The sequence below is a fragment of the Kryptolebias marmoratus genome, linkage group LG15 (assembly GCF_001649575.2).
Source record: "Kryptolebias marmoratus isolate JLee-2015 linkage group LG15, ASM164957v2, whole genome shotgun sequence".
In the NCBI taxonomy this organism is placed as follows: Eukaryota; Metazoa; Chordata; class Actinopteri; order Cyprinodontiformes; family Rivulidae; genus Kryptolebias; species Kryptolebias marmoratus.
In genome coordinates this window covers 17,524,364-17,539,112 of record NC_051444.1, presented here as the reverse complement: position 1 = coordinate 17,539,112, position 14,749 = coordinate 17,524,364, and the positions used below count along the sequence as shown (strand labels likewise).

The following is a 14,749-nucleotide window of genomic DNA, read 5'->3' as shown; positions in this document are numbered from 1 at the left end:
TATAATGGTTAAAGGATAACAGAGGTGGTCAAGTTGTGTGCAAAGGTCTATAAGCCTCCAAATGCACAAGGATGTATATTCACATGCTCTATCTGATGTAACCTTTATCACATGTCTTAGGTAATGTAATTTAGTTAAATGTGGTTTTGGCAAGAGAATCTGTTTGTATCATGAAAATATCTTTTTTCACGCCCGCGGACCTTAAAAACTTTCTACAAAACCGCTTGCTTTTAATTGTTTGGTGAAAACTTTGAATATTTTTGATAAAGTGTTCAGATACTTTGAGAGGAAAATATCCATACGTTTTCCTGACCGTCTTTATACGTGTCGGTGTTCATTTCTCATTTCTGTCATCATGAAGGTGGCATTTCGGCCGCTTCATTCAAAGTGCCAGAGAGCCCGTGATTGTGTTCAGATAACAGTTTTCTCCTTTTGGTTCAGAAGACTTCACGCATTGACCTCGTGAGCCCGAAACACCATTTGCAGTGGGTTTGCAGGTTGATGGCTGATGAGTATTTGTTTAGGAAGCATGAATGTTGACAGCAGTTACACACATGAGAGTGAGAGGGTGAAAATGACTCTCTCTCTCAGAGGCCTTGACAACCTTTGCCCTCCTGGCTCTCATTTCAAGCCCTGTAATTGCCACTGACCAATGGGCTCCTGGTTGAAACTAGACCCTGTGCTGCAGCTATTAACGTCCCTCTCCAAAAGGATCTTGTTTTGATTCCTGATGCTTTTATAGGTTTTGTCTTTAGGAGACATTCCTAGGCGGCACATACCATGCACTCCTTTCTGCCCTTATTTTCCTTCCTTCCCGTCTTGTGGGGCCGTTGCGCCCCCCTCCCCTCCCTTTCCTACACTCACAAACATACACACATTTGTGATTAGCCTCTGCACATATTTGTGTGTGCGTGCATGCTCATACAGATGCACACCACAGCAACTGACCAGCCCGCCCCTCTCCGGCCCCTCCTGACAGCCAGCTACACTCCATGAACTTGGCCACCCGTCACAGCTGCGTTAAGATTGAAGGATGGGGGGCCCGTGTATCCAGCTGGGTCGGAAGACACGGGTGGGGGCAGGGCAGGCCCAGATGCAGATGGTTTAGGTCAAATGGAGATGTTTGAGGATGAAGGGGGAGGGGGATTTACGAGATCAGGGGCACAATAATTCCAGAAGTCACTCTTCCAACTCCTGGTTAAACGCTTTCTGGAAGTTTGAGTGGACATTAGTTTAAATGAAGGGTTTTTATTTTTGTATTTGTTGTTTGCATCACAGTTTTTTCATTTACGGCAATTCAACTCGGACCTTTTAACCTAACGGAAACTTTATAGACAAAAAGCAAAAGAACAAATAAATAAGTTCCTGTTTTCTTTAATTGCATTTTTAAAGCTTATTCTTAAAAACTATAAATTAGCTTCTACATTGGTGGAAATGAGCCACTGTGTTTTTTTGTGGGTTTTTTTTTTTTTTTTGCTGTCTGTTTCTGCTTTCTGACGTTCTTTATGTTTCGTGTGTGTGTGTCATGTAGAATGGCAGTGCTGGGTGGGCAGATGAGGCTGACAGTAGCAGAGGAAGAGGAGAGGCCTCCAGAGACTTTGCTAAGGTGAGCTCCTAAAACTTAAAATCCCTTCATGTTCAGTAAGTTAAATTATTACAAAAGACTGTTGCACCATGCACACCTTTATAACATTCACTGTCATGAAGTTCAAACTACTAGAATTTATGTAGCCTGTTGTTTTTATTATAGTCCTTTTTAATATTTAGTTGTTTGGTTGTTTTTTCCCTGTTTGTGTCCGTCAACAATCTTATATTAAAAAGGACAGTGATAAAAAAGAGAGTTTGGACCAAAAATGACTCAGTTCACTAAATAAAGCTGTTCGTTCTGTTTGCAGTCAGAATAAAATACACACAAAAAACTGTAAAATCAGAACAGACCCTTAAAGCCTAACAAGTTTCCTTGTTTCCTTACAGCTGTACGAGTTGGACAGTGATCCCAAAAGGAAAGAATTTCTGGATGATCTTTTTACCTTCATGCAGAAACGAGGTACGCATGCCCTGCAGGGATTAACGGCACATTAAGCAACAGCAGCCACTTCATTTTCACTCCCCACAGTATAGATCTTTTTATGAAATGTCACATCCATCAATTTAGTCCAGGCTCATTTGCACGTTCACCTTTTTAAATCAATCCTGTGGCTATTTTGTGTTAAACAGACAAATAAACCTCTGACAATGAACGGGTTTAAGAAGTCAATTAATAATTGAATGAAAAAGCCAAGTCCAAAGAAGAACTTTAAAAGACCTTCAGAAAGCCTGAAGAACTATCGATCGTGATGCTTTGAGAAGTTTATGAGAAAGTTTGGCACCTTAGCAACAGAAAATAGAGAAGTAAGGGCTTGCTCATGACTTTTGCAAAATAAATTCAATTGGTTAGACGGTGACAAAGTGTTTTAAGTGTGCTTTGTCTTTGGGCTCCCCTTTCATAGGTCTGGCTTTGCGTAAAAGCAAATACCACATGGCTTCCTTTTCCTAAGAGCCATTTCCTGGCTTAGAGTAAGAAGGGGTCCCTACTTTTTCTTGAATTCCATTGCAAACAATTGATGTTAATTCTGCAGCCCAACTTGACTGGTCCTACAAGTATTACAGCACCTGAGATCACTGTGGATAGCTCGTGCTTTTTCCTGCATGAGTTTGGTGTGTCAGAATGTTTCTCCTTGTCTCTTTTCTGTTTTCTGCTTGAGAAGAGAAGAGTGCAACGTCAATGATCAACTCCAGAATCATCCTGTAACTCACACTACACCGGTTAAGAAATCCTTTACTAATTCCCCTCCCCTCCCAGGAGTAAAGGCCTTAAAGTGTCAGCAGGTTAGATTTGCCCTGGTTGATCCTCCATTATTGGAGCCAAGTAGATGTGGCAGTGGCCTAACCTATTAAGTTGGCTATGAGGTAGGAAGTGAAGCTCAGGTCACCTTGTGCTGCTTTCACACAGTCTGTTCGACTCCTTAGACTCACTTATCATACAGACGTGTAGCCAAATAAGTTACAGTGTTGTAGCAGCACCTCTCAAAGTGAATGAGTCGTTGCAGTCCAGACCGGATCTCTCCTTAGTTTAAAACCAAATGAATCCTTCTAATGCATATTGTTTTTATTGGACTGTTATTAACTGCTGAGCTTATGTATCACTGCGACTGACATTAGAGCAGTGAATTTTGGCCGACTTGAATTGTGATTCTTCAGTTAACTATTCAATATATCTGAAGATATCTCTCAATGCGTTGCATCTTGTAATCATTACCACAACTGACCCACTTGTCCAGAAATAAATTATTTGATCGTTCTAAATTAATGTGTTATTTTATGCTTTGAAAAAAAAGACATTGTTTTAACAATTTAATTTACCAGTGTCTGGAAAAACACAACTCAGGAGTAAAAATGACTCAAAAGCAAGGGGTTTGGAGCAGTATATTCAGCTACGGAAAGTTTATCTGACATTTTAGACATTGTTGAATATAAATATTACTAAACCTCCAGGTGGTCCAGTCCTCCGTGCCTCCCGCTGACCTGCAGTATTCTTTCAAAAAACAGCAGAATATATGTGACACTGTAAAAATTGCATCAAAAATATGGCAGATCACTCATATATGTCCCTATATAATAAACAGCTTGTTATATTTTTAACAAGCTGTTAAAAATAATGCAATTAAACTTAAACCTTTAGCCACACGTGTGTGCACTGCTACACTGATATCGACTTGCTTTACTCACCAAGTTGTTTTCATGGGCTTTACTTGAAAAAGCAGATAAAGTTGTTTTCAGTAAAATAATTCCTTCATTCTGCACCTAAATTGATTCTTTTTTCTGTCTTTTATAAAAAGTTCTAAAACATCTTAAACAAAAACATTTATATGCTCCCCCCCCCCCCCCCCGTTTTTCTGGATGTATATTCCATCTTTGCGAGTTAAATAGCAGTACACATCAAAATGTGTCTACATGCTCAGTCACTGTTTGCTCAGTCTGCACAAAACAACACCCAAGTCGTGACTTCACCTTAAAGAAAACATTAAGGAAATTAGGAAACATTAAAGTAATCTCACTGAGTAGCAGAAATTTGTTTTGAAAATTTCCACCATAGTAATGCAAATGCTCATCCTGCTGTTTTAACAAGTCTGCTCTGTGGTGGAAGTTTCAATTTTTATTTGGTGTTTGTAAAATCTGCTGGCCTTGTGTGTTTGTGTAGCTGCTCCGGGTCTGAAAGACAAACATCATCACCTTGTAGCAGCACCTCAGTAACTTTTATTTTTATGTTTTGTAAATTCACAAGATTAATTTGTACGTGCATGAAAGCAGCTATAAACGTAGATCTCGATGTCCTTTGGCTTTTTAAACTAACAGAGGAGGTTTTTTTTTTAGGGAACTTAACAGAATTAAAGTTGAAACTTCTCAATGGTTCGTTTGGAATAAAAAAATTAGAACCACATTAATGTTGAAATGTGTCTTTGATGCCTAACTTGGATCCACGAGAGCATCTGAGTGTCTGATCTGGTCTTAGCACCTGGAGGTCTTGTTTAGACAGTAATGAATTAAGCAGAGTAAGCGGAGGAGGGACATCCTCTGTCAGGCCCCTGTTAGCATCTTTGTTCTGTGGCAGACTCTGGGAGTAGATGGTTGACCCTTTGCTCAAACTGGTCAGATAGAGGAATCCATCAAGCTGGCAAAAAGGCTACTAGAAACAGATAATTGGCCGGGAATAATTTACCTTGTCTCACTGCTTTCACAAAATCACATAAAAATCTAACGGTGACAAAATTAACAAGGTCATTTAAAAGAATCAATACAACAAAACAAGATAAATAAGCTGAATGCAGCACATAAAAGAAAAGACAAAATACTGAGCCACTGTCTGAATTGGAAAACTGCAACTTGTGCAGCTCACAGGATGTCGAGCCGCGTTACATTTCCAGAGGGTGTTACAGTGAGCGTAAGTGGAATCGGCTTGCATGGATCGAGTTCCTGTGTCATCTCCTACAAGCGTCGAGTAGTGAAGGAGTGCCAGGGTCAGTGCTGGACAGCAGCTGGAACAAACGTCATGGCTTCTCTGAAGTGTCCACCAATCAAAGATAAAAGTAAAACAAAAGTATGATGAGGAGAGTATATTTCTATTTTAGTTTGTGAATTTGGGAAAAGTTGCCAGGTGCAGCAGAGAAGGGTATAATTTCAGCTACTCAAGGATGTTCTTCACCTCTCCTTTAAGACCTGAGGTACTTGGCTGACCTCTGCTGTCTCTCAGACCAGAGCTTCAATCGCAGGGAGTTGCTTGGTTCGATCCCCATTTTCTCTCAAGCTCGAATTTCTCATTTTTCTTTTTAGTTATAAGGTAAAAAGTCTTTTAATTAAAGATGACTTTGAAGGATGCTTGTTTTGTTTTGTCACTGTTAGCGTTTTTTTTTAAAAGAAAGCATTTGAGCATATGGTGAAATGCGGGTGTAGTAATAGATAAATTGCTCACTAATTGCATCTAACAGGGCTATTGTTCACTACAGAGCGTTTATGTGGCAAGCCAGGAAGACTTTTGCACAAATCGTCTGCATTTTTAGAAATATCTGAAATGATATGTCGTCATGATTGTGACAAGAAGCCACACAGAAACAATAGAGTCACTTTGGGCCATGAGACTCAGAGCTCACAACATGGCTGATATTTTTCGAGACACTCTACTCACCAGCACTTAGCTATGTATTAGCGACTCTTTAACATCTATGCTAATCACTACCAGTTGTGGTAAAAAAAAAAAAATACTGTGCAAGATAATAACAAAGAAATAAACAAGAACTTTAACATTTACTGCTTAGCCTCATTGAAAAAATGCAGAAGAACCAGACAATGATCTCCGATCACGTGGTCTTTTGTCCTGTTGACGCATGCACGTGAGGATTGTGTGATTCATGAATTGGAATGCTTAGAAATACCACTTTATCTTGTGAAGCAGATTGGGAGGCTGGGTGCAATCCGCTGGGATCTGCAGGCAGGGGAGACAAATGGTGAGGTGGCAAGGAGCCTCTGAGTCTTGAAAGGAAAGCGACAGCGGAAGGAAAACTTACGAGGGATTCCCATTTCCTGCCTCTGTGAATAAAAACATGCCTGTGTGTGGATGTTAATGGTTTGGGAATTCCAGCAGCTGTCCTAAATTGTGTCTGTGGGCAAAAAGGCCCATTGATTGTCTCTGCATCACAGAAAAGGCCAGAAGACTCTCGTGCAATCCTTGTAATCTTTACCTTTCAGTCTTCCTTTATTAAACAGCGAACCATGGTGGAATCACAGGAATGTTTGTTACCGAGTGTTTGCTTTCATTATTGTGCTATTTGTTGTTTAAGAAACGAATGCCAGCGTTAATCAACCAGAGAACCTCATGTATATATTAATCATCTGTTGCAAAAAGAAACATTAGCTAATGGCCTGACACGTACATGTAATCTAAATACATTAGGGTTGCTTGCAGAGTGTACATAACCCTGATGTGTTACGACGACTGTTCATCAGATCCATTACAGGTTTTCCTGTCTCGCTCGCAGTCCCTTCAGGAAAATAAAAGCCTCAAACTGGTTTGACTCTGTTAACCACCCTAAAGGTTTCGATTAAGCAGAAGGGGGCCTGTCATGGCTGGATACCCAGTCGCTTTGTTATTGGGGAGGAGGGTTTGGGGCAAGCAGCGTCCATGTGAGGAAGGGGTGGTGTAAATGAGGCTGCTGGATCCATGAGTGCACGATGAAGGATAAAAAGGGGGAAGAAAATGGGACTGATGCAGCCAACTGCCTGTCAGCGCTGTCCACTTTAGATGATTAATGGCCACAGACTGTGATGGACAGAGCCAGAAAGAGAGAGCTCCTGTTCATTGAAATGAGCAGTCAAGAAGTGGGGAGGGGGGACGCGGAGACGTAGAGACAAGTGTTCCTGCATCTCTCCTGGTGTTAAAACCCCACACACCACAGTCAGAAAAGTCAAGATACTTCCTTCCTTTGTAATGGCAAGTGTAGAGTCAGCTTAATATGGATCACATGGTGTAAACTCACTGCTTTAGAGTAATTTTAGAAAACGAGTCGTACAAAGGAAGTTAACGTCTCGAAAAGTTATAAAGCAGGACATGTCTGTTTCATCAGATTGTTTGTTTTGATTGGGCTAAAAACAGTTTCTAAAATAGGAAGAAACACTAGTAAGGAGAAGAGAGATGACAAATGGTGATATCAATCATTAAAATGAGTGATTCTCATATAACTGCAGCATAACAGTGAAATTTACTATGAGCTTCACTTTATTTCCATAAAGAAGAGGAATGGGTTCAGGTGGCAAATGGCAAAGGAGGACTCAGGCTTTTGTTTGTCTGTAATCAAACTGGTGTAAGCAGCTCTGCTGAGATGAGACAAATATAACACAACATATAAACGTTTAGGGGGAAAATAACAAGCAGATTACCTGTTAAACCGAATAAACTTGTCTTTGTTAGTTTCTTTTAACCATTTAAAATCACCAGATTTTTTTATTCATTTATTTTCTTTTTGTTTTGTTTAGGTTTAGCCTTTTTGTTCTTTTTTTATATAGTGTGGGAAAAGTGGCCTCCCAGCAGGACATTAGAGGAAGTTCCCCAACTGTAACCCAGAGACCCGAGAGCTCTGTCCACACCAATTACACCATGAATGGGCTCCGGGGAGATCCATGTATGCATTATATTACTCCCCTGGTCAGCCTCACACTGCCCCTCGTAACCGACAGGCCCTCTGTACAAACACCACACTACAATGGGAACATTCTCTGGCTCTTTGATATGGCCTCATTTTACTTTAGTTAACACCCCACAACTTCTGGAAAGTGGCAGCACCTGGTTAGTTAAACAATAAAACCACAAGGTATTGTCAGCGTATTGGTTCATTTTAGATGAAGTGTTAGTTTGCTTTTGAGAATTTGCTATTGGATATTGCTGAAATACTGTTAATGTGGGATTTTTTTCAAAATAAACTGCTAGGTTTGTAATTTAGTCATTAAGAAATGCTCTAATTTTAAAGAAGTTAGTTTTATTAAGTATAATTCATGCAGTTTTTAGTCAACAAGGATGTTTTACATAGAGTGCAACAATAAAATGTAATGAGAAACTGGCATTTTGTCCTCTCGTCTTTCCTTATATCTCCATCCCCTTCCTCCTCAGCCCCTTCCAAATTCTCCTTCCCCCTCTGTTTATTGTGCTACAGTTACAACCACTGAAACTTGATAACACCATGGGGGATAGGGGTGGAGGGCCGCTCTGCGGCCTGCTTTCTGAGGCCAGGGGGGGAGTGGCTGGATTAAAGGACCTCCTGTCTTACATGGCATGATTAATGATCTCTAAATAAGTGGGGGCTAGCGTTTTGATGAGGGAGCCGTGACAGACAGCAGACATGGGAGTGACCGTCGTGTATCTGAATGTGTGAAGAGGGCGAAAACGGAGGATGAGGGATGAAGAGGGCAGACATGGAAACCACAGTAGAAGACAAGGGCAGACGGGCTGCCAGGATGACTGAGCAGAGGTTAAAGGAGACATCAGCCAGCTTTTGTAGAAACAAGGTCATGTGCTTTCTTTTCCCTTTCAAAGCACTTTGTCAGTGGGCTGAGGCTGACCGAGCTTACCAATAAGACAGAAAGATAATCAGGCAAACATGTAGGAAAAGGAGAACTGGCTGCATCGGGGTGCTGCTCTCAGGAAAGGGTGGCAACCTTAATGATACACAAACACCAACCACTGCTTTCTAATCACTGCTCTAAGGAAAACTCCAAAAGAAGAGGCAGATTTATTCTTTTGAACACATCCTGCTCTGCATTTGGGATCAAGCGTTTTGTGGCTACCATCTTGATATATTTGGGTGCTGAGATTATCTTTAACTCTGTGGCACTCCACCCAGCGGCTGGCAAATTACAGCTCCGTCATTGTAGGGCAAGTATCTCCGGTGGTTATGCTCTTCCTTCAAAACAAAAGGAAATAGTAGTGTTCCTGGTGGGTTTTTGTTTGTTTGGCAGACGATTGGGGGAGGTCAGATGAAAATCTTGACTTTTTTTTGTTTGTTTTTGCTTTGTTTTTGTCCAGCCAAGGCTACTTTCTGTCTCTTCCTCTGTGTTTCTTCAGCCCAGCCCCCAGCCCCTTCCTCCTCTCTGCTACTTCCTTTGTCATTTCGTCAGTCAGTCTTTTCCACAGCCACACATTAACTCTGTTCTGTCCATCTTTAATCACAGCCATACTGTATGGTTGTTTGAGACTTTAAGATGCATAGCTGGAATATTCTTAATTGCTATGAACATAAGTTACTGAGCAGAAAACGGTGCAAGTGCAGACTTTATGCAGATTCACAAATGCAGCAAGGTCACCTGTCGGGGGGTGTAGTACTGGCTGCTTATTCATAAGTCTTGTTTCACCTTCAGGGTGATGTTTGCAAATAATCTGGAAAACAAAGAGGTCAAGTAATTATCTAGTTCATACAAAGGGACCTTTACCCAGATAGATTAGGAATTATAAACATGGATTGCAAAGATTGTGAAGGAACTAGTCAAGTAAACCAGAAACAGTGAATATCAGAAACCAAAAAAAAGGATCACGTTTGATGGACATAAACTCTGTGTTCTACATCAAAGATAATTCATGACTCGAGTCGCATCAAGCATATATAGTTGCTTTGTATTCTTATATGAAATACATGTGAAAATCAACAGTTTTTCATAAACTTTAAGTAACATTGCATCCTTTTTCTTAGTGGGGGTTTTCTAGAGTCGTTCGCCCATGCAACCCTTATGTGATCAACAAATTTCCCAAACGTCTGCTATCTCTGCATATCTGCATGTCTTGCTTCTCCATCTGTGTCCTGTGTGTGCTCTTAAAGCAATGTTTCCTGCCCTCCACACCCCTGTGATGGATGGTATGAAATGCATTACAGCCCCCAGAGGAGCCCTACACCAACACAATAGCCCTGAGCTCACTTCCAGTGCGACTCTCTTCCATAAGCCACACGGTAACCGAGATCTGAGCGTAAAGGGGCCTAATGGAAAACAAGGGACGAGATGGATGTAATGCGCAGTTGATACGGCGTTTTTACCAGTGACATCCTAGTTTATGCGGTTTGTTTTTGGCTGAACACAGCTGGATAAAATTAGCTGTGATGATGAGTGATGGTTTTTACTCTTCTGCAAATAGGTTTTAAACTAGACTTTACATATTGCTCCTACATTACGAAAGAGTAATCCCGTCTTTGAGTCACAAGATGTTTAAGCCCTCAAGTAGTTCAGTAGAGTGTATATTTTAATGGATTTTTTAAAGTGCAGGAATAGGAATTAAATCATTACCTCAACGATAAAAGCATCATCTAAAACCCTGAAAGACAAACACATGACTCACTGTCATAGACTCCAAAAGCCAAAAGTCATTTGCATTGATGGGAGTTAAAATTTCCAAGATAACAGCCTGACGACCCCCTCCACAAGCTCTCCTTTGTTGAAATATATTTGTCTTTCTCCACAACTTATAGCTGCAGATGTCTCCCATATTGATCACTTGTGCAAATAAAGCTGATGGCTTTATTTGTCAATCTGGGTGGTCATTGACTGAAGCAGTTAGCCGTTTTATGAAGCTTGCTTTAAGGGACCGAGAGCTCCCTCAACGCTGCACCTGCCTGTGAGGACATCACTGTCACCTTTGTGGCCTTTAAAGCAGGAATAATCAGTCCGACCTGTAAACGGCCACCAGTGCTGGCAAAACATGATCACATTCTCATGGAAAATTTTGTTTTTTTTCTCGTTAGTTTCCACCCCTTTCCTCCTTCATACAGTGATGTTTTTGCAAGATCTCTTCACACCCATCGTCACATTCTGGGTGATTGCTTTCAGAAGAATTCGGCTGCTAATTCCAAAGTCCTTCCCATAATAACGCATTGTTTTGTTGCTGTCACATATGCATTCTTGACATTTTCTGCTTTATTTTCACAAATGGCAGTTGCATGTAAATATAGAGCAGAGATTGTCAACTAAATCTGGCCAAACAGGATTTTTTTTCTTTTTTTTTAAATGACTTAAACAGACAATACGCTGTCAGAATATATTGAAAAACAACATATAGAACACAAGTATTATTCTTTTAACGTTTTAATGTCCTAGCCTGTTGAATAGATTTCTACTTTTTCATTATTTTTGAGAAGTTTAACAAGGTAGAAAAAGCTTAGACTTTTTTCCCCCCAAAGACTCAGTTTACAGACGTGTATAGTAAAGTTTATACCAGTTTGATCTCCACCTTCCTCCTCCACACTTAAAAAGTGCCAAACCTCTGCTAGTTATTGGGTGTCAGCTTTAGTAATTTTACACTCTAATTGCAGACTGAATCTTAACCTTATAAGGAAGGTACTTTCTATAGATGAATACAGGTATTACTGGTAGACCGGGTATGTTGCATCAGAGTAAGAACATTTTAAAAAGTGGCCGCATTAAAGATACATTCAAGATCCTTATAAAAAAGTTGATGTCACAACCTTTGCCTTTTTTTCTAATGTTCATGATTAATGTTATTGACGTGTGTACGGGAACAGATGCTTGTGTTTTTATTCACACGTTTTCATGTCTATGATGGAGCTGTTTGATTTTATTTGACCTCATACACAGGAGAACTGTGCAAAAATAGTAGAAACTTTTGTTCCCAAACCTAAATGTGTCATGTGTGGCTGTTAAAACATGTTTACTGGTTGCCTTTGGTTGAACTCGAGGAATGAAGCAATCAGAAACAATGTTTATGCTCTCTTTCCAGGTTATGGATTGCTAAGTGAAGCAACTCACCTGAAGTCTTTTTTTTTTTTTTAAACTATTCTATTCCTTTTTTTTTATTTGAAGATTGCTGAATGCCCAGTGATGCATTTAAAACACAGATGCATAACATAATATTTAAACGCAACAAACCAGATTCTTCATGGATATAGAAATCTTTACAAAGATATTTCTGAATGTTATGTCCTGCCTTAAAAACACCAGTTGGGTATTGTTGTCCTTGTTCTGGTACCTCACCTCTTACCTGATGACTAGTAGGTTAGACACCAGCTGCTCAGGCCCCTGAACAGGAAAAAGTACAGAAACTAAATAAGTGTCTATTTTTACTTACTGAACTTTATGACGAGGAGAAACGACAACACAAAAACATCATTGAATGACTAGCAAACCAAATATTGTCAGCAAACAGGTCAGTAATTTTCCTTAAGCACAAAAACAGAAATTTCAGCTATTTAGGTGAGTTGGACCGCCTACATATTTTTGCAAGCTATTTTTTTTAACTGTTTATTCATATTATTACATAATTTTCTGTCAACAATAGTCCCATTATTCAAGTTAATGTTCTAATTTGGGTCTAAGTTATTGGAGTAAAAGTCTTTCCAACATTAATTTGGACTTTAGATCCTGTTTGCATTTGCTGGTGAAGGTTATCAGTCATCCAGGACCTGGTCTATCCAGTGGGTTTAAACAAAGCCAACTTCTTTTGAAGACATTTCACTTCTCATCCGAAAGGTTTTATCGGTTTGTTTCGACTTTCTCCCATCAGCTGTGTGCAGCTGTCTGTGTCTGATACATGTCAGTGCATCTTTAAGAAATAAAAATATCCTCATTAACCTCGTACCATAAGACACCTCATCCTCTTTCCGTATGTCCATTCATTCACCCATTCATCTGTCCCTCTCTGTGTTGATTGGGGTCTTGTCAGTTGATCTGCCGGGTCTCTGGGGAGTGAGTGGACTTGGGTTACAGTTGAAGAGGCCATCTCACTTTTCGCGCCATCCAGCCTTTTCAAGCCCCCCCTCCTCCTTTTTTTTTTCACCAGGTGACCCATCTTTATGACCCACGGAGGAGTCAAGTTTCTCCCTTTTTTTTGTCTTTCTTTCTGTGTCCAACACCACAGATAAGCTGTCAAGAATTAGACCCATCTACCAAAACACTTCAAATAAAGGAAAGAAATCTATCAGCTTTTTAGAAAGATTTATTACCAAAGTTCTTTGGAAAAGCTCCTAATCATGTGATTCAGTTTCTAATAGTGTCATTGTGTGCAGTCTGACAGGCTCTCCAATACCTGGACTAGACAAGGTGAGATTAGCAGCAGCCGACCTTTGTTTGGAGGTCTGCTAGTTTTTCTTAGTTTTAGACCACAAAAGACAGCTCTTTGTTTTACTGACTGCCTGCACTCTGCAATAACTCTCAGGGGGAAAAAAACTCCTCTCCCTCTTTCTTTAGTTAATACAGTTTAGTTTTAGATCTCTTTCTTGCAAAGTTGCAAAGATTTATGGCTGATCAATAGGGTAATTCTAATGGCCCTTTCCCATTACTTGGTGCCATTCGTTGCAGTACAGCTCACTGTTTTTTATGTCTTCTTATTGTAGGTAGGATTGGGTTGCTGATAATGCTTTCTCCTGGTACTCGCTCAGCCAAGTTTCTAAACGAGCCAAACGGGTACTATACAGTGACATGGAAGCACAGAGGCAGCTGATTGGTCAAAGAAAAATATCACCCCTGTGTGTGTGTGTGAACAACTGTCTTTTCAGCAGTGCATAGACACACATTCTCTTGTTTTATGAAGTCACCAGAAAGTCTGCTATTCAATTGCAACATAAATCTTATCTCTCATTTGTTCACACAGATTGAATCTTTTGCACATGATTAATGAGCACGGGCATGTTTATTACCTGCAAATATGGATTTACAGATTGATTTTTTTTTTTCTGTGCTGGGTGGAGTTGGAGCGCTGTTGGGGCATTATGGTCACTCACAAAAGATATTCAAAACCTCATGGACTAAAAGCCTGTCACAAACTCATTCAGAGTAAAACCCCTTTCTTTTCTCCTCTTATAGCTTTTACTTTTGAGCTGCTTTGGATAAAAGTGTCTCCTAAATCAATGTAATGTAACGAAAACACACAGGATAGGTGTGTCTCCTGTTATTGCAGGGTTGGGGTTTTTTTACGCACTCTGCAATGATAAACATCTGATCCCGCCCAATCCAGAGGATATTGTCTGCAGTGGGAAACGAAGCGGTGAAAAGCGAAGTAATGGAAAAACACCATTACAAGGAGCTCCCCTCGTTGTGTAAATGGGGAAAAATGTATGAGCTCTGTAAGAGGAAAAAAGATTTACTGCCAAATAACAGTTGGGAAGCTTCTAATCAGGATATTCAGGTTCTAATAGTGTCGTCGTGTGCAGCCTGACAGACTCCAATATGTGGACTAGGCACCGTGAGATTTGCAGCAGCTGACCTTTGTTTGGAAGCGAGCCAGTTTTTCCTCAGTTTTACACCACGTAAGACAGCTCTTTTATTTACTGTCTGCCTCCCTTCTCTAATAACTCATAGCTCCTCTCACTATCCCCTCAGTAAATACAGCTTCCTGAGCCGTTATTGGCTGTTTACCTTTTTTCATTTCACCTTAATATGCGTTTTGTTTAGACGGAGTTTAAATTTAAAGGGGGAGTAAATTGAGAAGGATCTGCTGGGGTTTGATTAAAAAAAAAAAATCAATCTGAAATTCATAGTGTTTTCATTGTGTGGATAAATAAACCATGCAAGAGAGTGATCTGCGTTGAAGTGTTTTTAATGGATGTGACATGCTTTCCATGTACTTCACTGAAGATATTAGCCAACACTGTGCATCTTATATTCATCTCTTTACTGCATGACTCACTCAGTGTTGTTACTATTCCTACAACCTCCCATGGCAGAGCTT

General features: G+C 40.2%; 1 protein-coding gene across 1 annotated transcript in view; it reads left to right on the top strand.

Moving 5' to 3' along the window:
* Nucleotides 1-14,749, top strand: part of LOC108243343 (AT-rich interactive domain-containing protein 3B-like) — a 55,014-nt gene that overhangs the window by 25,694 nt on the left and 14,571 nt on the right. Inside the window, exons 3-4 of the mRNA XM_017428707.2 lie at nt 1,532-1,606; nt 1,975-2,047. Of these exons, the coding sequence (XP_017284196.1) occupies nt 1,532-1,606; nt 1,975-2,047 (148 nt within the window). The remainder of the gene's footprint in view (nt 1-1,531; nt 1,607-1,974; nt 2,048-14,749) is intronic.